The following is a 26,272-nucleotide window of genomic DNA, read 5'->3' as shown; positions in this document are numbered from 1 at the left end:
GGCAACCTACAGAATGGGAGAAAATTTTTGCAACCTACTCATCTGACAAAGGGCTAATATCCAGAATCTACAATGAACTCAAACAAATTTACAAGAAAAAAACAAACAACCCCATCAAAAAGTGGGCAAAGGACATGAATAGACACTTCTCAAAAGAAGACATTTATGCAGCAAAAAAACACATGAAGAAATGCTCATCATCACTGGCCATCAGAGAAATGCAAATCAAAACCACAGTGAGATACCATCTCACACCAGTTAGAATGGCCATCATTAAAAAATCAGGAAACAACAGGTGCCGGAGAGGATGTGGAGAAATAGGAACACTTTTACACTGTTGGTGGGACTGTAAACTAGTTCAACCATTGTGGAAGTCAGTGTGGCAATTGCTCAGGGATCTAGAACTAGAAATACCATTTGACCCAGCCATCCTATTACTGGGTATATACCCAAAGGACTATAAATCATGCTGCTATAAAGACACATGCACACGTATGTTTATTGCAGCACTATTCACAATAGCAAAGAGTTGGAACCAACCCAAATGTCCAACAACGATAGACTGGATTAAGAAAATGTGGCACATATACACCATGGAATACTATGCAGCCATAAAAATGATGAGTTCATGTCCTTTGTAGGGACATGGATGAAACTGGAAAACATCATTCTCAGTAAACTATCACAAGGACAAAAAACCAAACACCGCATGTTCTCACTCATAGGTGGGAATTGAACAATGAGAACTCATGGACACAGGAAGGGGAACATCACACTCCAGGGACTGTTGTGGTGTGTTGGGAGTGGGGAGGGACAGCATTAGGAGATATACCTAATGCTAAATGATGAGTTAATGGGTGCAGCAAAACATGGCACATGGATCCATATGTAACAAACCTGTACATTGTGCACATGTACCCTAAAACCTAAAGTATAATAAAAAAAAAAAGAAAAATGAGGTTTATATTACTGATAATGTATTGGAACAGGCCCATGGTGAGCAATTGAAAAATTCTGGCCAAGTCTAATTATCTGCTATTTGATAAAAAATAAATCAAAACAATGGATAATATCACTGTCAGTTTTCTCTCAGATAGAAGTATTTCAAGAACCCAAATGCTACGAAGACAGTGAAGTGCTTGAGACTAATATGAAAGAGACATTGAAATAAGATGAACATTATTTAAACAGCAACCCTATACCATGCCAAACATTTGGTAAATAAATACAGTCTCATTTAGTCCTCACAATGACTCTGTGAGATAAGCTCTCATTTTTAATTAGATGAATCTTGGCTAACACCTTTCTAGGCTTTAATTTCCTCATCTATAAAATAAGGATTTTTTTTCACCCTACTCCCTTGTAGGATTCTTGAATTCTCCCTTGAGAACTCAAGATAATGCCTGTGAAGTACTTAGCAGAGGACCCAGCAGCACCTAGTAGTTGCTATATAAAAGTGGCTTTTAACACGATTGTACTCTTCAGTCCCATCATTAAGTTTTACAGAAAGTTGTGTTTTAGAATTTACTTCTGCAACTTTTAGAATATAGAGAGCAGGTAAGGTGAAGCATGAGCTTCCAAAACCCTCACCTGCAGCTATGTTAACACTTCCAGTGACTTTTCTTTGTTAAGAAACCAAGTCAGAACCATCCCAAAGTCCTGTGGATTTTATTTACAGGACCCTTCACTCCTTCAGTAAGGGGATAATCAAAGAACGTTTAATTTAGAAGTTTCAAAGTTAAAGCCAGTAGTAAAGAATTAGGGAGGCTGGGCACGTTGGCTCACGGCTGTAATCCCAGCACTTTGGGAGGCAGAGGCGGACGGATCATGAAGTCAGGAGATCTCGACCATCCTGGCTAACATGGTGAAACCCTGTCTCTACTAAAAAAATACAAAAAAATTAGCTGGGTGTGGTGGCAGGCGCCTGTAGTCCCAGCTACTCGGGAGGCTGAGGCAGGAGAATGGCGTGAACCCAGGAGGCAGAGCTTGCAGTGAGCAGAGATCGAGCCACTGCACTCCAGCCTGGGCAACTGAGCAAGACTCTGTCTCAAAAAAAAAAAAAAAAAAATTAGGGAAACAAAAACAGAAACATTACTGCCAACTCCCCATGTGCAGAGAACAACCTACTAGGGAAATCTTAAAGACCAGATGCAGATTGGTAAGGTGCTCAAGAAATGTAAAGAAGTGGAGTTTGCCATCCAGATTTGTTCCATATTAGTTTATCCTTGATTTCTAATTAGAATAAAAAGTAACATGAAAGAACAACAAAATTTTATAGAAAAAACCTACTTCAACCTCACCAAGTTATCATATTTTCCTTAGCTATGTATTTTTTCAATATACTGAAAACACAGATTGTACTGATATGTACCTATTTGCTTAGAAACAATATAAATTCTACTGGCATAATAATAAAAATAAACTAATAAAATCCAACCATTTTCCCTATTCTTTGTTCTTCTCATTATTCAAATAAAAGCCTTCATAATGATTACCGATTATAGCCTTGTATTTCTATCTCAGACTTTTTTCCAGAGTCTCAATGAACTGAGTGCCTGTACTAGGATCATCACCATCTAACAACTCCCAAAGGTGGTCAGGGGTAAATGGTAACCCCCTGGGGCATCACAAGGTCAGTTATGACATTTATGCGAATCAAAATGCTGCAAGGGGTGAGTCTCAGTGCACCACAGATGCTCCCTTAGTGTCATGTTCAATTAATGTAAAGCTTGTGTTGATTCTAAGAGTTAAAGAGTCAATTTAACTATATAAGAGTGTATATAAAGAGTCACTTTAACTCTTAGAATCACAGTTTTATTATCTACAGAATAGGAATACTAAGGCCAGGCATGGTGGCTCACACCTGTAATCCCAGCACTTTGGGAGCCTGAGGCGGGCGGATCACGAGGTCAAGAGATCAAGACCAACCTGGCCAACATGGTGAAACTCTGTCTCTACCAAAAATACAAAAATTAGCTGGGTGTGGTGGCGGGCACTTGTAATCCCAGCTACTCGGGAGGCTGAAGCAGGAGAATTGCTTGAACCCGGGAGGCGAAAGTTGCAGTAAGCCAAGATTGCGCCACTGCACTCCAGCCTGGTGGCAGAGCAAGATTCCATGTCAAAAAAAAAAAAGATAGAAATACTAAGTCAAACCTTGCAGGATTATTGTTTATGTTAGAAAAATATTATGTTCCTACTGCCCTACCTGGTACTTATTAGTAATTCAGTAAATGATAGCTATTTATATTATTATCATTGTAATCTACCTTCTCTTCATCATCTTTAGGTCTCAGTGTAAATCAAAGGGAGTAACATTGCTTATTCCAAAGGATTACCACAAGGACTAAATAACACAGGTGAAGGTGCTTTTGTGAACAACTCTCAGCATTGTATGTGATTCTTAAAAATAATAATTAACAAACAGACTGGAGCCTCTGGAAAACTCTTTCCACTAAGCTACAGTACAAATAGTAGAGTCTATGATCTTTGAGGAAAACCAAAATTACTCTTCACTTGCAGAACTTACAGAGACTCTTTACTTGCATTCTCCTTACAAATGACTGCCAGTGCCAGGATCTGAAGGTCCATGGGATGCAGCACGCACAGGTAGAGCACAAGAGACAGGGAGCAGGCAATAAATAGCTCACCACTAACCCCTCTGAGTCATGGATGGGTGGGTTTTGTCCTTCAAATAGCCTCTGCTAGAACAAAGAAGGGGTATTCATGTATGGCGTCAGATGCAGGGTGATATGGTTTGGCTCTGTGTCCCCACCCAAATCTCATGTTGAATTGTAACCCCCAATGTTGGAGGTGGGGCCCAGTAGGAGGTGATTGGATCATGGGGGCGGTTTCTTGTGAATGATTTAACACAATGCTCTTGGTGCTGTTCTCATAGAGTTATCACAAGATCTGCTTATTTAAAAGTGTGTGGCACCTTCCCCAACCCCTTGCTCCTGCTCTGGCCTTGTAAGATGAGCCTGCTTCCCATTCTCCTTCTGCCATGGTTTAAGTTTCCTGAGGTTTCCCTAGAAGCTGAGCAGATGCCAGCATCATGCTTTCTCTACTGCCTGTGGAGCTGTGAGCCAATTAATTCTCTTTTCTTAATAAATTACCCAGTCTCAGATATTTCCTTATAGCAATGTGAGAATGGACTAATACACAGGGGAAAAAAATGATTTACGGGGGACTTATTCTTAAGTATAGTTATAATCGAAGACCCTGTTTTATTGGTGGGAAATAGTTTTTTCCCACTCTTGACTTTCCCTTCCCTGTGAAAGAAAATCCCTGATCATTCTACGTCAGCGATGAAATGAATTAACAGATTGGAAAGTTAAGGCGCATAAATTGGACATATACAACCTAATCCTCTGTCTTGGGAGTAGCCTGGATCACTCATTTTTAGTGGCTCCATAATCAGCCCTTTATTTCTTATTTTGAGAAACAGACATTTTAGACTGAATAGAATTTCCACCACCATCCCCAACCCACTCCTCCAACACAAGCTCACATCAACATCCACCTTTAATCTAGCTTTGACTCTCAACTCTCCATGTTCTTGTACTTTTCCTCCAAACGTAGGCACTCTTCAAAGTTCAGGTCGGCTACGGTAGCTCATGCTATAATCCCAGCACTTTGGGAGGCTGAGGTGGGTGGATCACCTGAAGTTGGGAGTTTGAGACCAGCTTGGCCAACATGGTGAAACCCCATCTCTACTAAAAATACAAAAATTAGCTGGGCATGGTGGTGCACAGCTGTAATCCCAGCTATTCCAGAGGCTGAGGCAAGAAAATTACTTGAACCCAGAAGGCAGAGGTTGCAGTGAGCCAAGATCCTGCCACTGCTCTCCAGCCTGGGCAACAGTGAGACTCCATCTCAAAAAGGAAAAAAAAAAAAAAAAAAAAGCGAAGTTCAGCCCCCATCCTTCCCCTCTCTTCCATTATACTCTCTTGAAAATTTCTTCTAATTTCACCATATATCAGTAATGATTAAGTTTGACTACATATAAAAAGCCCCAAAATACCAAAACAGCAGTGACTTACACAAGAAGTTACTTTCTTTCTCATATATAAGAAGCATCAGGGTAGGCTCTTCAGGGTGAGTATGGCAGCTCTACAGATTTACCAAGGAACTCCAGGTTCCTTCCAGTACCCTTATCCGCCATTCTTAGGGTATAGTCTTTGTCTTTAGCATCCAATTTGGCTGCTGAAGTGCCAGGCATCACGTCCTTTGCTAAAAGCAAACAGCTTGGAAGATAAATATGACCTCTTCCTTTGAAGAAGACTTTCTGGAAGTACCATATACCCCTACTGCTTACATTTGATGTGTCAGATTATAGTCTCATGGATATAGCTAGATGCAAAGAAATATAGTATTTTAGCTACATGGCAGTGTACCTGGTTAAAACTTGGAATTCTGTTAATTTGAGAGAGAAGGATAAATGGCCAAACGTGGCTTCCGTGATCAACTATGGACCAATTACTTAAATCTGTCTCTAGCCACAACCTGATCCTAAGTGTAAATTCTCATTTCCAACCGCCTGCTTGATTTCTCCACTAACACCATATCCAAAACAAAGTACTTTCACTGAATCTCATGCATAAAGGAATAAAAAGCTCCTATTTACCTGAAGGCTGTTGATACACACAACAGGAACAACAAGATTATGCGAGTAATTCTCCCTTCACATGGAGAATGACAAATTTGAAAGCCCTGATCTGGCCTCCATCTACTTTTCCAGGCAGATTTCCCCCCTGCACACCCAAGCAAACCCACTAGACTCCAGAGATTCTGGACAATACATAATTTCCTAAACCAAGTGCATTCTTTTGTAAGTCAATGCCTTTGTTCATTCTGTTTCCTCAACCTCTAATGCTTTTATTTTCATCTTTCTTTGGCCACCTTGTATTCATTCTTCTAGGCTTGCAACAAATACTACCTATTCCATGAAGACTTGTCTACTTCCCCATGATTGGAATTAATGTTACTTCCTCTTCAATTTATTCAGCAGCATGTTGTTCATCATTCCCTTATGCATCTTTTTACAGTATGTCCTACCCTGTATTTGTGCACATCTCATCTGCCATGCTAGATGAGAATCTCGTTGATGGAGGGGGCCAGATTTTACTCATATACACACACACACACACACACACACACACGACATCTAGCACTGTTTTTTACGGGGAGTAGGTAGTTAATTCATGTATGCTGGGCAAATGGAAGTTAACATGAAAGTAGAAGCTTTAATTAGTCAGTCAACTTCTGCGGGCTGATGATGTGATCCTCCTCTCTGGGAGAAAAGATGCCCTCCAGAAGCAGAGATACAGTGGCAAGTCCAGACACGTATCACAAACAGATCTGGGTTCAATTCCTAACTTTCCCACTTACATGCCAGGTAAAATTGATGTCTGTGAACCTTGTACGATAGGGAGAATGGTAACAAATTTACAGTGCTCTTATTATTCAGTGCCAAGGTATATAAAGTGCCTATTGTAGTGGTTAACCAGTAGCAGGCATTCAGTAACTGTTAATTTCCTTCCTCACTTTCTATTCCTCTTGAACACCATGCTAACAGATAACAGGTAGATTAAGGCATCTTTGCCTGAAAAAAATACATAACATGTATTTTCATGTTGTATGTCTATAAAGATTGACAGAAGGTAATAAGATAAAAGTTTTTTAAATAAAAAATTGTTAAAATTTCTGACAGTTTTATCAAACAACGCTAAGGAATTATTTAAAGCCAATAAGAAGATGTATTAAATGTATTAGATTCTGAAAGTAAAAGTTGAGAGGAATGAAAGAGACAGAACAGCAAAGAAACATAAAATCCCAGTGGGAGATTTTGGACTAAGTAAGGGACTACAACTAGAGCCAGTTTGGAGAAATTATGAACTATATGACTTTATCAAGAAATTACAGAAACCTACATGTCTGCAGATTATCAAACAAATTACTTCACTTGAATACATATTTCTCTGCCTATTTTAAAGATTTCATATTCTCCTCCTGCTTGGAGCTGGTAACTCCATCTTCTCTAACTGATTAAGTAAAATTGAAAAAGGCCCCTTGTGGATATTCCTTCCTGCCAGAATTGATCTAAATCTGTCCTAGGCAATGAGCCTCTTCCTTGACAAACAGTCTGCCTTGATTAACTTCACAACAAGTTAGTTCCCTTAGAGCGCTCACTCATCTGTAAAACAGGAAATCCTCCTCCCCACCACCCCAGATTACTAGTCTGTAGGGTATTTATTCAAAACTCAATACCTGCTTTCTTTTTGGCAAATTTGATGAGAATCAAGTATTCATTTTACTTAATTATTCCACTGCCAATTGCTGTTACGCCTAAAACTCAAAGATGAAACACCTACAAGCAACATAAGCCTGTTTGCAGGTTTCATTTATCTGTGATTTCTAACCTTTGATTCAAGACAGGAAGCACACTGGCCAAGTGTATTGCCATGATGCAGAGCCTAGAGGATTAATAATTCTTTGCAGTTTGTGTCAACTATCGCTGCTAAAATTGGAGGTAATGAGAAATTCCTAAAGACAGATGAGATCTCAACTTTAAAGTTATCACCCCAAACTTAGGTTACAGAACATTTTCCCTTTGCTCTGTGGTTGACTCCCAGTACCATCAAAAGCAGCCTGCGGTCCTGCAGAACAGGAACCTGTCATCTCATCATCTCATCATTCAGAGTAGACTGCCCTTGTTTTTCTCTACAGATTGCACATGCTTTTATTGTTGCATTTAACAAACCAAATAGAAAAAATTTGCTTACAGTACTTTTTTGCCTATTAGTCTCATAAATTGCATGAAGGCAGAGATACCATCTTGTTCATCTTTTACCTTCAGCACTGAACACACTATTTGGAGTTTTTAAGAAACACCTAAGAAATACTGGGACCCAGGTGAGAAGAGAAAACAGAGAACAAATAAAGCGACATAGGCCAGTTTCAAGGTGGTCCCCAGACAATTATTATAATCATGGATGTTGAGATTGTAGAATGGAAAAAGGTAGTCATGGCTTCACATTATGGGCTGATAATTAGAGTTCTGGATCTTGCTGGTTTGAAGCACCACTGGCCAGGGGTCAGTTAGACAGCCTGAATGCCTTTTACCTCTGGTTCGTTTTCTAGTCATCATCCCCACATCATCCCAGCTTGCCTTCCATTGGATGCTGACTTTTGTAGCAATAATTAATGTGGCTGAGTTTCTCTCATGCTTTTCTGCCCAATTTATACACTTCTATCAGAGCTGATTGGCCAACTTCAGGTTTCCCAATTACTTCCTTATCAAAGCCCAGCTTGTGCTAACATGCAAAAAATGGTATGGGGCTGGGTGCAGTGGCTCATGCCTGTAATCCCAGTGCTTTGGGAGGCTGAGACAGGAGGATCACTTGAGTCCAAAAGTTCTAGACCAGCCTGGGCAACATGGCAAAACCCCATCTCTACAAAAAAGACAAAAATTAGCTGGCAGTTTGGCATACACCTGTGGTCCCAGCTACGCAGGAGGCTGAGATGGGAGGATCACTTGAACCCGGGAGGTGGAGGTTGCAGTGAGTCATGATCGTGCCACTGCACTCCAGCCTGGGTGACAGAGTGAAACCCCACCTCAAAAAAAAAAAAAAAAAAAAAAAAAAAAAGAAAGAAAGAAAAAGGACAAAACTGAAAATATGTATATATCAAATACAAATCTTTCTTTTTTGCTTCTCAGTAGAAATGTTTCCCTGCCCATCAAATTGCCCTCAGTCCATACACATGTTTCGCTGGATGCACTATTGATTTCTTCCTGGGAACTTTCTCTTGTTCTCTATGAATGTGTCAAACTTCGAACGAGATTTCTCTTCTTCCAAGGAACCACCTTCTGCTTATTAATATAAACAGCCTCTGAGCAGAAAGAAGTCTTCTCCTCAAAACACGTGCCATAAATAGCTATTGAATTCTGTTGAGTAGCTGTGGTTATTCCTGCAAGGACTAATCACAGTTCCATCCTGCAGAGTTCCTGTAATTACAGTTCGGGACACTCTGTGTTACTCTACTAATCTCAAGGAGACTTGTTATATTTGCTAAAAATGCTCCAAGGAGAATTGCCATCAAGCTTTCATTTTGGAAACAAATAGATGTCTGTGAGATTGGAAATGGCTGTGAGATTGGAAACAGGTTTAGAGATGTCAAGATATCAATAAAAGAAAAGATTTTCTTCATTTACAGTGTTTGGGAACTAAGTACTAGATTGAAGATTTTCAAGCTCTGATTTAAGTAGACCCCAAATTCTTCTTAGGGACCTGAGAGATGCTCCACAGTTGGAGTGGAAGAGAAACCAGAAATTCTGTTTCCCCTGTCTGCAATCAAATGTTTTATTTTTATATTTCTAGAAGCTTCCTTTTGAAAACAAAAAAATGATTTATTCTGGTAATAAAATTTTGAAAACATTGCCCATAGATTTTGGTGAGAGAAACAGACAGACTGACAAACAGATAGGTATTGGCCAAAGTAAATATCTGAGACCTCTGTCCATCCTATTGCCACCACTGTACCCAAACCATCACCATTTGGATTACTACCTTTCCCCCCTACCTGGGATCTCAACATCCTGTCTTGCCCAATCTATGGTTCTCCAATCCATTCTCCACCCTGAAGCCAGAAAGATATGTTTTCAATGTAAATCTGATCATCTCACATCTGTTTAAAATCTCCAATGGCTTCCCATTACTCTAAAAAAAGAAAGTATCCTTCATAAGATCTACAGGATTCTCCATGACCTGGCCTCTCCTTCCCTCTGGTCTCATCTTGGACTGTCCCGGACATTGATCTTCTTTCAGGTTTGCTGCCTGCTGTTTCTCACTGCAGAGCCTCTGCCTGTGCAGCTCCCTCTGCCCACCCTGCTGCTCCTGCTCTGCTCAGATTAGACAGCAGCTCCTCTTGGAAGCCTTCCCAACCTGGTCCCTCCAGAATAGTCTCCATTTCTCTCCACTGTATACTCTCATGGATTACTTGCCCATCTGCTTTTTATGATGTGTTGTACTGGTAATTATTTCTTCTACATCTGTTTTGTCTCTAAATTCCAAAAGTGCCTTGTTTCTCTTATTCACACTGTATCCCCAAATACCTAACATAATGCATGGCACATAGTGAGCATTTATTGAATATGACTGAAGCCATGATTACATGGTTTCAGGCATCTAAAAGTTGTATTGACTATTTTCAGAGCAGTCCTACAGTCTCTGATTGCTTTACCAACTGGAAAGAGTACTGTGAAGTACAGCAAGGCCTATTGCCCAGTCAGTCCAGCCCACATGGAACATCTGCTCCAAGCTCCCATAGTATTTATTGCCAATAGAACCACTAGTCCCAGATCTGGCACTGAGGAAGGATGAGGTAAATATTGTTAGATAGATCAATATTAAAATAAATGCAAATTTGTACTAAATCATTATTGCATCCCTTAAAAGTTGAGTCGAAACATAGGTTTCTGTTCTGATACATATTATTATTGCAATTTTTTCATGTATCTATATACCAGCCTCCCTGATATAGGAGTTTTACATATGTTACCTCAATGAATTCAAACAATATCTATTCAGGCAGGATTAGTCTTTAATTTACGGAGTAGGAAACAGAATTTAAGAACCTTATCTATAGCCACAGAGCAAGTAAATAGCAAAACAAGTGTTCCCAAGTCTTACAAACATTTTCCATTATCCTGTTGCCAAACATGTTGTCAATGTTCAGTAAGTTAATGAGTGGATGTATGGATGACTTACACTAGGTGCATGGGCAAATGTCCCAGCTTGAAAACCTAAGTGCTAAAGTTTAAAGACTATACGCCTGGCATGGTGGTTCATTCCTGTAATCCCAGCACTTTGGGAGACCAAGGCAGGAGGATTGCTTGAACCCAGGGCTTCAAGACTAACCTGGGCCAACAAAGCAAGACCTAGCCTCTACAAAACATAAAAACATTAGCTGGACATGGTTACTACTCAGCTACTCAGGAGGCTAAGGCAAAGATCCCTCGAGCCCCAGAGTTCAAGTTTGTAGTGAGCTATGATTGCGCCACTGCACTCCAGCTTGGGTGACCGAGCGAGACTATCTCACAAAAAAAAAAAAAAAGATTGTGCTATTGGAATAAAATGCTAATAATATTCACATAAACTATAAATACTAAAAGTGTAAACATAATGTACTGGATCTCTTTAGGTTTTTTCCTCTAAATTTCTGAACTATTGGCAAATGCTAGGGACATTTTCTACAGACATTTTATTCAGTTAAATAGAGCTACTGAACAGAACCTTACTGGGTGAAAGTCAGACTGCAGCACAGTGTTTGAGCTATCGGCACTTTTTGAACAGTCACTGAGGAAAGAGTACTAAAAGTGTTTGCAAAAATGTGTACAAGAAGAAAAGAGAATGATGAGGTGATTCTAAGTGACTTACAATATAAAATAGCACAACAGCAGCAGCAGCACACACACACACACACACACAGTGCTTACTTCTTACTTTGTGCCAGGTACTGATCTGAGGGCTTTTCTGCTATAATTCATTAATCTTCACAACAACTTGTGAGATAGTTTCTACCATGTTTTATTGAATCTAGGTTGTCCTTGATTGTAAGATGTACCCTATGTGTTACCAAAAAAGGAAAAATTCTGCCAATTCAATTATGAAATGGCATTGATGGTGGAAAAACATCTTGATTTTAGACATAAAAATTTTAAAAAATCTTAGAGTTGATGACATAACAATATTTTAATCCCATTTTACAGATGGGGAAACTTCAAGAGACCAAACAAGATGAGGCAATTTTCTGAAGTTCAGTTTGTGTTCTGAATTTAGTTCAGTTCAGTTTAGCCTGGTTTTGTGAGCACCTTTTTCTCTTTGCAAGGGGCACAGAGATAAGTAAGACTCCACCTATAACTCTCATGAGTCAAGAAGTCTAGAAGGAAAGATACACCTACAGATAAATCAACTGAAATGTAGCCTGCTAAGCATAAGAATAAGAGCACATACAAGGTTACAATGTGGCACAGAGAGTGGAAGAAATAGCCCTCTCTTGATAGATTCAGGAAGGATTCCCAGAGAAAGTCATGGTTTTCAAAAAATGAAAGTTGCAGAATTTTTTATATTGATCAATACTTCTACTTTCATAACAATGTTAGAAAAAATTCTTGGCCAAAGAATTTGATTTGCACTGTATAAATTGTGGTCATGTGTGTCTGCAAGAAGAAAAGCTGTTCAGTGGTCCAGCTCATGTGCATGTTTCCAAAGAGACTTAGGAAGGGGGAGAGGCTGAAGGAAGGAAGCTGAGCCCTCAAGAATATGAGATTACTATATTACAGAGGCGGCTTCCACTAAGAAAATGCCTAAAGATCAGGCTGCTCAGTAGGGAGGGGTGGGCAGGTGTGCTACCACCCCTCTGCTAGTAAATCTGGATGGATCATTTCCCCATTCACCGACTTCTTTATGAGCACCTGATGAGGCTTCCTAGGAGCTCTACAATCCCAGAGCAGCACCCTATACTAATTCCTAACATAGCACATATCAGACTCAACTGTGACTGTATTTACAGCCTTTGCACTGGTTGTTCCCTCTGAGATCACTCTTTCCTCAGATGCCTGCATATCTAACTCCCTCACCTCCTTCAAGCCTTGCCTCAAACATCTCTTTTTCAGCAAGTCCTACCTTAAAAAACACCCCATTTAAAAATGCAGCCTTCACTGCCACCATAGCCCTACCGTATCCCAGAATCCTGATCCCCCTTACAGTGCTCTATTTTTAACTTTTTCCACAGCAACGATCAACTCCTAACCTATCATACTATTTGCCTATTTATTATGTTTATTGTTTTTTGCCAATCTCCTTTTACTAGAACGTAAAGTCATGAAGGCAGGAATTTTTATCTGTTTTTATTCACTGACAGATCCCAAGCTCCTAGAACCATCACTGACATATAGTAAATGCTCAAAAGTATTTGCTGAATGAAAATGAGTGAGTGGCCAAATGAATGTACCTTCTTACCCATATTCCCAACCAAACATCAAGCTGTACAACTGTAGGAAGAAAGCCTTTGCTGAGTCCCAACAAACTATACAGTGCCTGGCACAAAGTAGATACTATGAAAATAATATCACATTTAATATTTAAGTAAATATTATCTCATTTCCGTATGTGGGAATTTGATTACATTCTGAACTCAATGCTTTTGCCTGGGTGAGTAAGGAACCATATGTCCTCTTTATCTCTAGTCAACAGGTGATAAGGGGAAACTTTACGGGCATATGAGATTTAGAAGGGTAAGTTCCCTAATTTCAGGTCTTCTTCTGCTACAATACATCCTGTAGTTTCCATCCAGTTTCCCGAAAAATCATAGGCAAAATAACAAACTCAGTATTGGGGCAGGCAAAGTGATTACCCAACTGTTTGATATTGTGGTGTGTAAATTTCATTATTTATCCTGATAAGCTACTATGATGGTACTAAGGATTTGGAGGAGTCATTTCAGATGCTCTTGAATGTCTTTCTCCCGTTTTTCATATACTCATGAGTAAAATGAGCTTTATCCAGCACCTCCGCTGAGCTAGGGACCGTGCTAGCTTTATCATTTGTCAGTCAATAAACACTTAAAAGAGTGCTACTGGATAGCAGAGGCAGGCTTAAGTTGTTTATACTCCAGTGAGTAACACTAGAACCAGGGTATAGAATTTACAGGGGAAAAAATTTAGATATTTTAGACTGAATTAACAAATATTGAGTACCTACTGGATTCTAAAAGCTCTCATGTGTAATTCTCATAAGGACCCTGTTGGACAGGGATTCTTGGCCCTCGTTTTTCATATATAGAAGCCCAGGTACAAAGATATGAAGTAATTTGCTGAAAATCATACTGCAGCTTAAAATAGCGAGCTAATATTTGAATCCAGGAGTATCTGAGTTTATCATCTCATGACCTTCACATGAGTCATGCATATATAAACTTAAATGTTTGAATGATAATCGTCTATTAGCAATAATAAAATTCCATGCCAGGATATTTCTTCTTTTTCCCACCCCAAGCTTACTACTAATTAATGGCAGTAAAATACTGAAAGGTGAATATCAAAGCTTGATCTACATTTTTAGCCCAATTCAGAAATAAAAGACTGTAATCAGGGCTGTGTCAGCCTCTCTGAAATATCTCAGTTAATATATCTCAATTGCCTTATACACAGACCCAGAACTTAAGAGCTCTTGAAAGTGTCATAAAACCTGGGCCGTTCATCCAAGCAGTCTTCCTCTTACCCACATTTCATTTTTTGAGTGGCCAGCTGATGGCATTTGGGGGAAAGGAAAATGATTATAAGATGATTAATCTTTGCAGCCTCACCCAGCCCTGAATCCTGAAATGCCATTCACTGTGGTCCAGTGAGTTCTGGCTCTGCGCAGGTTCAGATTTGCCTCTGTTTCCCAGATAAGAGACTTATCAGTCAACATTGGAGCTCAACCAATCTGACAGACTGCCAGGACAGCCTGAAAGAGAAGGTGGGCTCAAATGGGGCCCCGTCCCTGGAGACTCTGATGATGAGTTGTCCAAAATGATCAACATGCAAGCCCCCGGACATATGAAATCTGCTCATACCATGTCTCTTGGGGAATCGGGAGCACTGAAGACTTAAGAGAAAGAGAAAGTTGTTCCCCCTGGAAATCATGCTTCTTCCCTGATTATACTCAAAAAGCTATAGCTGCAGGGAGGCCACCCTGTAAGGACCTCTGGTTGCTGTCCAATTAATTCTATCTGCAGTCATGACAGTGATTGCCTGATTTTTTAGGAACAATAGATATGGACATTTCCCAACACCCTCAAAACATAGAAGCAGTCTGTTGTAATATGAAGAGTATCTTTAAATAATACAAATCTGCTTTATAAGGTTGATTAAGTGGTATAACCCATGTGATACAATCCACGGAACATAATAAATCTTCCCTTCGACAAAATGAGAATAATGCCTACATTTTGGGAGCTATCTTTTGGGTCACAGTTGAGTACATCCTAGAGAAATGCAGTTGGTCTATTAATTATTATAGAAGCTGAAGCCCATAGAGGTTAAGTACCTTACTCAAGATCACATAGTGAATTATGTTGAAACCAGGACTAGAAATCTGCACTCCTAACTCCATCTAAGCTTCTTTTTACTTCCAGGGTGCCTTCTCTGTTTTCAAAATACATATGCACTAAATGCACGAGTGGGCAAATGATTGTTTTTAAGAAGATAATACAAATAGAAAATTGTGATTTTTATAAAATAACAGCAACTAAAGTTTAGATCTCTCTGCTCCCAACATCCTTTCCCATACCCCTGTAGTGAGAAAATGTTTTGAAGAAGTTTACTACATATGCATTTTTATGTCACATTTGTAAAGACACCATCCATATTTCATCCCCCTTCCAGTACTTGTGGGACACTTGCTCATCTTTAGAGTAGAGAAGAGGTGAAATAAAGGAACTTTTGTTTTGCCAGTTATTATATGAAATGCTCTTCCTCTATCATCTCATCGAATCTCTGCAAATATGTGAGATGTAGGAATGATAAACCTCATTTTATAGATAAAACTGAAGCTCAGATTACTCCACTTATTTTCTCAATGACAATCAGCTAGAAAGAGTGGACTGACTTAACCGTGTGTTTCTTCATTCCAACATCTATGCTTCTTGCACTATTCATATGTGCTTACCTTGACAATGTGAAAATGGCTCATATGTGTCCAAGCCAGGCACAGTGGGATGGAGCAGAGAGCAGACTTTATTTTCTGTTGCTAGTGTTCTTTCTCTTGCTGCATAGAAAGGTGAGGACCTGGTCTCCTCTAATCAAGCAGAGGCCTCAACTTCAAGAAATGAAGGAAATTGAGTCAAAGCGCTCTGTTCCTTAGATCTTAATGTTGTCAGGGAAACAAAGGCCTCCTTAGACCAAACAAGTTCACAGCACAGAAGGGAGTAATTTGCTGATTCACTTGTTCATTTATAAATCCATCTGTGAGAACTCTGTGCTGAGACTTGGTCTGGGAGCTCCTGATGTTGTTTCTGATGTAATAAAGGAGATGAGACATATTCCCACTCAAGACTAGAAGTTGTAGGCTTCCCAGAGAGGTAAAAGAGCAGAGTGATTTGCAATTTTAGAGAAGGAAAGGGCTGCTTCTTCTGTATCTCAGATTCTTTATCTTAAAATACGGAAAATTATATTTATCACATAAGGTTTTTGTGAGAAGTAGAATTAAAACCTTAGTTCTTAAGTTCTTTATCTACAAAATAGAAATAATCATACCTATAACTCAAACTTTTTACAGGGATTCAATGAGATGGAATTACATAAATGTACTTTGCACACAACCTGGCCCATAACAGGCACTCAGTGGGTTGTTGTTGTTGTTGCTGAGTAGTTGTTTTATTCCAAAGAATCTTTTGACAGAATCCTCAAACTGGTGGCCCTTGTCTTCTACCTGCCCTCTATTAAAGCATATTGTTTCTTGTCCTCTGTTTTAGCTTTACATTACTGCCATGACAAATTTGCTTCCTCCATTTTCAAATCTTAGCAATGGCACTCGAGTCCTTTTCATGTTCCATCTCTATTCTGCCTTTCTCTTCTAGTTTTAAGGACTCATGTGATTAGATTTGGCCCACCCACATAATCTAGGATAATCTCCCCATCTCAAGACCCTTGACCTTAATTGCATCCACAAATTTCCTTTGCCACACAAGGCTCTAGAGATTAAGGTATGGACATCTTTGGAGAACCATTATTCTTCCTACCACAGTCTGCCTCTGGCCCCCAAAGATTCTTCTTTTCACGTAACTACAGGGCGTAAGTCTACTAAGCTTTCTACCACTGTGTAACCAGGATCCCTTTCCTAGAGTTTCCAATAACATGCTTCTCATTTCTATTTGAGCTGTCACCCTCAACATTCTCCAAGTCCAGATTTCCATAAGAAGTATTTAAAGCTTCACTGGAAATATCCTTAAAGTCTGTATTTCTGCAATCTCTTCTTAGAAGCAATCTAGGTTTTTTTCTATCATGTTCCTCAACATTCTTCTAGCCTCTGTCCACTTCCCAATTCAAAAGCCGTTTCTACACTTCTAGCTATTTGTTACATAGCACCCCACTTCCAGTACCAAAGTTGATATTAGTTTTCTATTGCTACCATAACAAATTACCACAGACCCAATGACTTAAAACAACACAAATTTATTATCTTATAGTTCTGTAGGTCTCGTACAGATCTCACCAGAATAAAAGAAAGCTTTCAGCAGTCTGTAGCCCTTCTAGAGGGTCAATAGGAGAATTGTTTTGTGCTCATTCAGGTCATCATATGGTTATAGGACTAAGGTGCCTGTTTTCTTGATGGCTGTAACCTAAATAACCATTCCCAGTTTGTAAAAGGCCACCATTTTCCTTGGCTTGTGGTCCTCTTCCTCTAACTTTGAAACCAGCAGTGGTGGGTCAAGTCCTTCCCATGTCACATCTCTCTGATCCACTCTTTTGTCTTCCTCTTCCGCTTCTAAGGATTCATGTAATTAGATTGGGTCCACCCAGATAATCCAGGACAATCTCCCCTTCTCAAGATCCTTAACCTTAATCACATCTCCAAGTCCCTTTTGCTATATATGATAACATATTCATAGACTCTGAGAATTAAAGTGTGGACATTTTGGGGGAGTGAGTTAAGGATATTTCTCCTACCATATCCTTGTTAACTATGAAACATATCAAATAATTTTTCGTATTCTTAGTGATACTGTCTCTCCATCCTCATCATTTGCTGCCATCCTAGCTTTAAAGTGGTACAGCCAAAACTAAATTCCCTGGCCTACATAGTAAACACCAATACTTTTAAGGTCCATGATTGTTAAATATTACCTCAGTCTAAGCCCAAGTGGAGAGTGTGAGTGTTCTGAGCTGGAAAGAGTTGCTTGCAAAAGAGCATAGAGGTTGGTATAGCAGGAAATTCATAGGTCTTAGAAGCAGACAGGCTTTGAGTCCTGCCCCATCACTTGATAGCTGGCATGACATTGAACATGTTGCTTAAATTATCCAAGTCTGTATTTCCTCTTCTATAATACAAGGCTAATATATGCATTGCAGGGTAGCTGTGAGAACTGAATGTGTCCTCTATAAACTACTCATGCATCTTTTTTGCAGGCTAGTCCATGGTATCACTATAAGTGTTATCATCAAATCATGAAATCCTTAGGTGTAAGATCTAAGTACAACATTTCTTATCAGGAATTCCAAGAATTCTAAGATTAGGAACATGAGCTTTTGAGTGAGACACATCTATCTATATTTGAATCCTGGCTCTGCTACTTAGTATCTTATTTTCTTTTCAGCTCTTTATATCTCATTTTCTTTATGAGACCAAAAATGCTTACATGGCAGAATTGTCAGAAATAATAACAAAGAGGAACTCATCTGTGTTGGGTACTTTACATGTGTCATCCCATTGTCGTATCTACACAGCACCCTTTTGCTTTAGTGCCATTACTATCTGAATTTCCTAAATAAGAGAATGGCCATCTATGGTAAAGTGGTTATCTAAGAGGTTAAGTAACATGCCAAAATTATACAGTTAAGAATGGCAGAACTGGGACATAAACCCAGCTCTCCTCTGTCTTGGAAGCCTGGCATATAACCCATATGCTATGTTGCCTACCCAATAAATTGAGTGAGACAATGAATATAAAATGCTTACTAAGTTGTGCGACACCTAAAAAGCACTATTTTAGTAGGGTACCCAGGTATCTCACAGCCATGTTGCACAGTCATGAGGATGAGCAGCTGCTTCACTCTTCCCTTACTAGACTTCCCCAGTTGGCAAGGGGCCACCACACATTAAAATTCAGGAGGGGCAGGAGGGATGGGAGAGTTGTTACATTATTCATGTCCAATTCTACTTGTCTAATGGACTCGCTAAAAGCACCCTGAATGGAAAGCGTGAGTCTTAATGGCATTTTATAAAAGTTGCTGTGATGAATTAGCACATAAAGCAAATTAAAAATAGCTTATCGCTTGTTAAATTAGGTGATGGGGCACTGTACCATTTTTCCCAGATGTGAGGATCCATTAATATCCAAAGGAGCCAGAAGCTGCTGAAATGTGTCAGCTGCTTGGTTTTAGGGACCTGACAAGTCTGAATAAATGTAATCCTAGAGGGGCAGATTGTCCAAGATCAATAGAGCTCGTGGAAAGAGCCTGTTGCTGAGCTCCTCAGGAAGGACACCTGCAGCTAACAGCAGGAGTGGGAAAGTTCCCCTTAAGGACTCTTGGGAATAGAAGAGCACAGGCAAGTGAATGTCTGACCCGGTAGGGACCTCCAGGAATAGTCCCCACCCCCACTTCAAATGGGAATGCAGAGACATGAGAGAAGATGGGCTTTCAAAAGCCACCTGAAACATTTTCACAGACCTGTATTGAGGGTCTACTTTGGGTCCAGCACCCTACTAGGTCCTGAGGATACAGAGATATTTTAGATGTCTTTCACATAGTCCAGAAAACAGCTTTTAAGTGGCACGATTGGCACACAGATCCCGATTCAAATTCTATTTTTCAGAATAACAGTTATTATAATAATATCTTACATTTATTGAGCCCTCATTAGTGCCAGGCTAGTGTTACAATACTTTACATATATTATCTCATTTAATCCTCACCAAAACTCTTTTGAGATAGATGGTGTTATGACTTATGCCAGTTTTATAGTTAAGAAAATCTGAGGCCCAGAGGGGTTAAGTAACTTGACTAAGATCACATAGTTAAAAAACTGCAAACCTAGGCAGTCTGGCTCCAGAGCCTGCCTTCTTGGCTGCTACTTGTTAGCCTTTCTGATGGTTTCTCTACCTCAACTCCCCATAGTTTACATCCTATAGGAGCCTGGAGTCAGGCCAGCAGTTCAAGGACTTTGGGGATAAGAAATACTTGGACAAGGACTGAGCAGTAAGGCAGTTTCAGGAATTTAGGGAAGAAGCAGTTGTCAGCCCTGAAGGGAAGGTTAAAAGTCTTTGGCACTGCTAGATCATGAGCATGGCCAGAGGGCAACAAGTGGGGAAATTGAGCCACATAATAAAATGGGAAGGAAGCAGATTTTGGAGTCAGATACACCTCATTTTATATTCAACCTCCACCACATGTGTATGTGTCACCTGGGCCAGGCTCCTTAACTTCCTGAGCCTCCTTCCCTCATCTATAAAGTGGGGATACTAATTTTTACCTTTAGGGTTGCTGTGACAGCAAATAGGACAATGACTACAAAGTGCCAGACCACCTAATAAGGGCGTAAGTAGTAGTAGCCATCGTGGTTATCATCTTCAACACCTTATCATCACCACCTCCCAGGATGAGTGAGGGGGCAAGGTGAAGAGCACTGAACTAAACTTGGATCTGGAGACCCAAGTTCTGGTCCTAGGTTGCTACCACTAAGCTATATATTCTGGAGTTAGTGGGCCCCACTAGATCTGTCCCTCATCTTTTAACAACAACCAAAAAAAAGTGGGGAGGATAGTACTATGTCTGTCATACCTTCTTCACAGCAACTGATTGAGTCACAATAAGGTAACTTATGTGAAAATGCTTTGCAATCTATAGAGCGTGTGTTGGGGTCCCCAAAATAACTCCCAGGTTGATGACTCACTAGGATAGTTCACAAGACTCAGCATGATCATGCTCATGATTATGATTTATTACCACAAAAAGATATAAAACAATGTCAGATAAGGGAGCAGGAGCATAGGTCAAAGTCTGGAAAAAAATTACCTGCAAGTTTCCGAGAGTCCTCTCTCAGTAGTGTCACACAGGAAGTGCCTAATTCTTCCAGCAACAAATTGCGACAACAGGTGCGAAATGTTGTCTACCAGGGAATCTTATTAGAGACTCAATGTCCAGGTTTACTGGGGGCTGGTCATGTAGGCAGCCTCTGCCTAGCACATACCACAATATCAGACTCCCAGAAAGAAAGCAGGTGTTCAGTATAAATGATATTTGTACAAACAGTTTAGGCACAGTAAGCCATTCTTACGAGAAAATGGTGGGAACCCTCCCAAAATCTAACTTTCCAGATGTCAGCCAAGGGCCACCCTTACAAGCAAGAACAGCAGTCTCAGGCCTGCTACATGAACTCCTTTTTGCACAGAGTAGAATCTATAGAAAAGATTTGTATTAGCATCTACCCAAAAGGAAAAAGGGAGATAATAATAAAAATATTAGTTCATACTTACTATTTGTCACTGTGTGCCAGGTCCATTTGTACCTGTTTTATATATATTATGTAACATTTTACCCATACAGCAACTCAATAATGGACGTATTGTTATCATCATTGTCCTCATTATCACTATGTTGTATATGAGGAAACCGAAGCCTGAAAGAGACTAAGTAACTGCCCAGCTGACTAGCTGTAAGACTAAGATATAGTAGGTGCAGGACATGGACCCAGTAGTCCATATTCATAACCACACTGTACTACACTAGACTGCACATACTATAGGCTTAATGCTGCATATGTGTGATTTCATTAAGGATCACAGTAATTCTAGGTGAATGTTGTTATTAGACTAATTTTGCATCAAAAAACCTGTGGCTCAAGAATGTTAACTAATGTATGTCACATCACAGGATCAGGGAATGGATAGCTTCTTTCCCCAGCTCCCTGTTCCTGACTGGGGCTTTGTCTGAGCCTTTGGTAGGGGTGGTCAAGGTGAAAATGATTCATTCCGGGAGCTTGGACCAAGAAACCCTCTCCAAATTCCATCTCTGGGAGACAGTGTTAATGAAAAAGGGACTATGTTGCAATTAATTATACTTCTCCTGCTGTGTTTAAGAGCTCTAGATGCTGTCTTCAGCTCTTTCTTGTTGCCATGGCAGCAGATGTGACATTTCTTTGATGGGCAAAAAAAAAAAAAAAAGAAGAAAACCACACTTGGTCCTCAGTGTGGAAAAATCTAAAATAAAACAAATTTTTTAGAAAAATCTGTTCCCCAGATCTTGCTAGTTTTGCATACATAGTGGTTATACTCTAAGGAAATTCTTAGAATGAAATCAAAGGGGAATACACAGACAGGTAGTGAAATCTGCTTCTCTGGGAAAGTCATATGCTGTATGTGTGGGGTGGTGATTTTTGAAAATGGGATATACAGCAGGATGTGGACAATATAGGAGTGGTGGCAAATGTTCACCTCTTAATGATGACAGCTAGTTTCTAAGGTCTAGTTCATCATTTTGATTCTGATTCCACCTCCCTCTGCTGCCACTCATACATATTACAGTGCATTGGCCTTAACAAATGCTTAGCAAATGCTTTTTAGTGGGGGCAGCATAATACAGAAAGCAAGAATTGTAATTCAGAGATAAGTGCCATGATGAGGTAAGCTCGGCATTGCATGGAAGCAAAAAGATTTGTCGTGTTGTTTATATGACTTTTATCTATCCATACACACACATATGCATAGATTTTTTAATTTACTGCATTTTAAGCATGTATTCAGGTGATTGCATTAACCTCTTCATCCAGTTGCAGTGGTGGTCCAATATTTCATTGAGTGGAGGAATCACCGCCTACTATGGGTGGACATTTGTTACCATTTTTTCCCATTATAAAAGAAACAGTTCTACAGGCTGATACATCTGAGATGATTTGTTTACAGTAAAAAAATGCTTCATTTAGAAATATAGCCATGTTTCTCTTTATTATTTTACTTTTTTAGTAATTTTAAAAATTTGATTGTAATGGGAGGGGAAAAAAATCTCAACTAGGTAGTAAACTGCCTTTCTCATCTTCTATTATCACCTTCTAACATCTGATGGTCTCCAAGAAAAGAAGCAGATCTCAGTTTTGGGGATCTATAGGCCACCCCTGTAACCTCCAAGAAGCAGCAAGAACTAACTTTAGTGTGTTGCCAAAGCAGTGAGAGTGTGGACTGTGATCCAGGGAATCATCCCGGGAGTTGATATCAAGTGATGATGGGTTCTCAGAGCAAGAGTGAACATTTGAAACCATAAATCCTAAATCTGTGCTGCCAGAGATTCCTAACAATGTCTTCTTTTGTGCTTTCCTCCAGAGCCATGTTCGACTACGACAAGAGCAAGGACAGTGGGCTGCCAAGTCAAGGACTTAGTTTTAAATATGGAGATATTCTCCACGTTATCAATGCCTCTGATGATGAGTGGTGGCAAGCCAGGAGAGTCATGCTGGAGGGAGACAGTGAGGAGATGGGGGTCATCCCCAGCAAACGGAGGTAAGAATGCCTTTTGTACTAGAATATTTGCTTTTCAGCTATCCAGGGAGTGGAGATGAGGGAAGAAAAAGGTGGGAGAAACTCTTCACAAAATTAACTTTATTTAAATGGGATAGTCAATCTGCAGGAAAATTGTCAGTGGTGACAGGTGACATGAATTAAAAATCCTCTTCCTCCTGTATTAGGGTTTTACCAAAATTGGTGACTGTGACAAGAAATAAAGGAAGAAAGAGGATCAGCTTACACTGTGTTCCTAAAACTTTTACCAGTGTGTGCATGTGCAAACTTGTGCTTATCAGCTCATATGCTGACTTACAAATTCAGTCCATTTATTTCCAGAGTTTCAACATTTACCAGTGAATGTTATAGAAAGGCCAAGTCGAAGGCAAATGAAGTAGGCAATTTACTAGGCTAAGGTCCTGGCTATGTAATATCTCCAAATATTAGTAGAAAAAAATGGAAAACCTTCATCTCAAATTCAGATGCTTGGGATATGAGCTGTCAAACATCTGGTGAGGTCTAAGGACTGGGTTTACAATTTTTTTTCTTTTTTTTACTGTTTTCTTTACTCTTGTTTCCCACCTCACAACTTCCAGTAGCCACCCAGATTTTTAGTTCTGTGTGTTTCCTAAATCAAGAGTATCATGCTTTCTCTTCCAAGCATTTCTTCAGCTCTGCTTTTGAGAAGCAGAAATGTGCTTCAGAACAGCCAACTCCTTAATCTGTCCCAGCGGATCCATCACCAGACAGGAACTTTCCTTCTCACAAATGTCCCTTTGGCACCAAGATGTCCAAGAAACAGAAATTGGCTGCATCCCAGAGACTAGATATAGTACAAAATCAGTCAGGAATGATGCTTAATAAAAGCAGGCACTAGCTTTTCTCAAGCTGCCGATTTCTCAAAGGGCTTTGATCCTCATCTCCAAACACCCAAAATGCCTTTGTAAAATATTCCCAGTGAAGCTGGGCATTCAAGTGCTACTACACATCAAGTGATTGAGCTAGTACAAACCATAGTGGGGAGATGGAACTTAAACCTCAGAATAACTCTGTGGGATATTTGTGCTCCCAAGACAACTGATCCTCTCTTCTCTCTGCCTGTGGTCGCACAGCCTGGGGAAGAATGGGACATGGAAAGCAGAGGGCTCACTGGTCCTCAGTTGTTCTCTTACCTTTAGCCAGGAGGAGTCACAGTGAAGGTGCCGAAATTCCAGGGAGCCTCTCCCTCCCCCATGTCAGTGCCTATAGATCTCCCACCAGCAGAGTTCTCTGGGTTTCTTTAAGCCTCTTGGCTCCTGGATAATTGCCTGACATTGCTTTGCCAGGGCATTCTGACTGTATAATGGCTGTGTGTGTTTTCTGAAAGGTTATATGTTTAAAGCATTGACTCAGCACTGGCTTGTTTATATTCTGGGTCTCTCCATTTCCATTTACTTCAAATAAAATGTCAAGACAACGTGCATTTTGGTTTGCTTTAATTATTTTGAGCTGTCTAAAGAGCTGTTCTCTAGAAGAGGGAGCCATCTTGTTGAATTATGGCCCCGAAGATAGTAATGGGCTGGAGGAAGGAAAGCTATGCGGAAATAGATGTCAGCTCATTTTAAAGAAATCCTCTCACTAGTTGGAGCTGCCTAAAGATGGCATGGACTACCTGGGAAAATAGAAAAGGGATTCAAACTTTGGATACAGGAGTTGAACTATACAATTTTCTGACTCTTTCCAACCCTGAGGTTCTGTGATTCTAACCAATCTTATCAAGTCATTTGTTTGTTCAATTAGCTCATTATTTTTCTCCAGAGGAACATTCTCAATGCTATTCCTCCTGAATAATTTTCCACCTGCTGGTAATCATTCTTGAATTAGCTATTTCTCTCTTATTTTGGAAGAGAACCATCTTAACAACCAGAGTATAGCTGACCTGGAAAATGAGTTTGATTAGTGACTGCAAGGCTGATATTTATTTACATTCTACTTTTTATGAAGGGTGCAGTAGCTCCACCTCATATATATAATATATATATTATATATATGTAATTTATAACTAAATAAATTTCTGCCAAATTTTCTTTTTAGGATTTTAATTATTTTCAAAATAGTTACTTTTATTCCTTTAAGTATTTGTAAAAGTAATACCTTTTATTGTAGAAAGTTGGGAACATTTAGAAAAACATAAAATAAAAATCACTTATAATTCTACCCCACAAAGAGTACCCATGTACTTATTTTAATGTAATTTAAAATGTACATTTATTAGGTTGATGTTATTTTTCAATCGTTAATTTCTTTCTAGCCTGTTTCCTGAGTATAATTTACCTAGTAGTGCTGATCTGGAAAATTTTTTAAATCTTATAATGGATAATATCAGTGTATGACTTTATACCCTTTACAAAAATGTTTCTCCATTGATAATGTCATTTAATCATCCCAAATGAAACCATGAGATGAAGAGTATGAATATTATCACCTTCCCCCTCCTTTTTTCTGAAGATGGTGAATAAATTTTATTTAACAAAACATTCCTATTGCACGCTAGACACTGTTGTAAGCCCTTTACAATTATTAATTTATTTAAACCTCATTAGAACCCTATGAGTAAGTTGCTGTTATTATCCTTATTTTACAAATGAGGAGATTGAGGCACAGAGAGGTTCATTAATGTGCCTGAAATTGCCCGTGTAGTAAGTGGCAGAACTGGAATTTGAATCCAGGCTACAGAATTGTACTTAAGACATATGCAATCTTGCCCCCTACAGATACAAAAATAAGAGCTGGCAAAATTCAATTCAGCAAGCATTGGTTGGGCAGCATGTGAGTGCCATGTACTATTGTTGGTTCACTACCTGGAGCCCATCACTTGTGGGACCAACATGTAACTGTGGCACAGCTACTCTGTGATTAGGGCAATGAGGGCTATATTGTAAAGGCCAGGAAAGTGAAACGGCAGCAGACAGAGAGTGAATTCCATCTGATAACAGCACTGATCATGTATTGCACCAGGTGCTTTCAAATACATGATTTT

General features: G+C 39.6%; 1 protein-coding gene across 21 annotated transcripts in view; it reads left to right on the top strand.

Moving 5' to 3' along the window:
* The window catches only part of DLG2 (discs large MAGUK scaffold protein 2), a 2,194,174-nt gene that overhangs the window by 2,079,141 nt on the left and 88,761 nt on the right, over window positions 1-26,272 (top strand). For all 21 annotated transcript variants that reach the window (XM_055281255.2, XM_055281254.2, XM_055281252.2 and 18 more), the window contains one exon: window positions 23,077-23,253. In XM_055281255.2, the coding sequence (XP_055137230.1) occupies window positions 23,077-23,253 (177 nt within the window). The remainder of the gene's footprint in view (window positions 1-23,076; window positions 23,254-26,272) is intronic.

The sequence above is a fragment of the Symphalangus syndactylus genome, chromosome 6, assembly GCF_028878055.3.
Source record: "Symphalangus syndactylus isolate Jambi chromosome 6, NHGRI_mSymSyn1-v2.1_pri, whole genome shotgun sequence".
Classification (NCBI taxonomy): domain Eukaryota; kingdom Metazoa; phylum Chordata; class Mammalia; order Primates; family Hylobatidae; genus Symphalangus; species Symphalangus syndactylus.
This window is presented reverse-complemented; position numbering and strand designations above follow the sequence as displayed.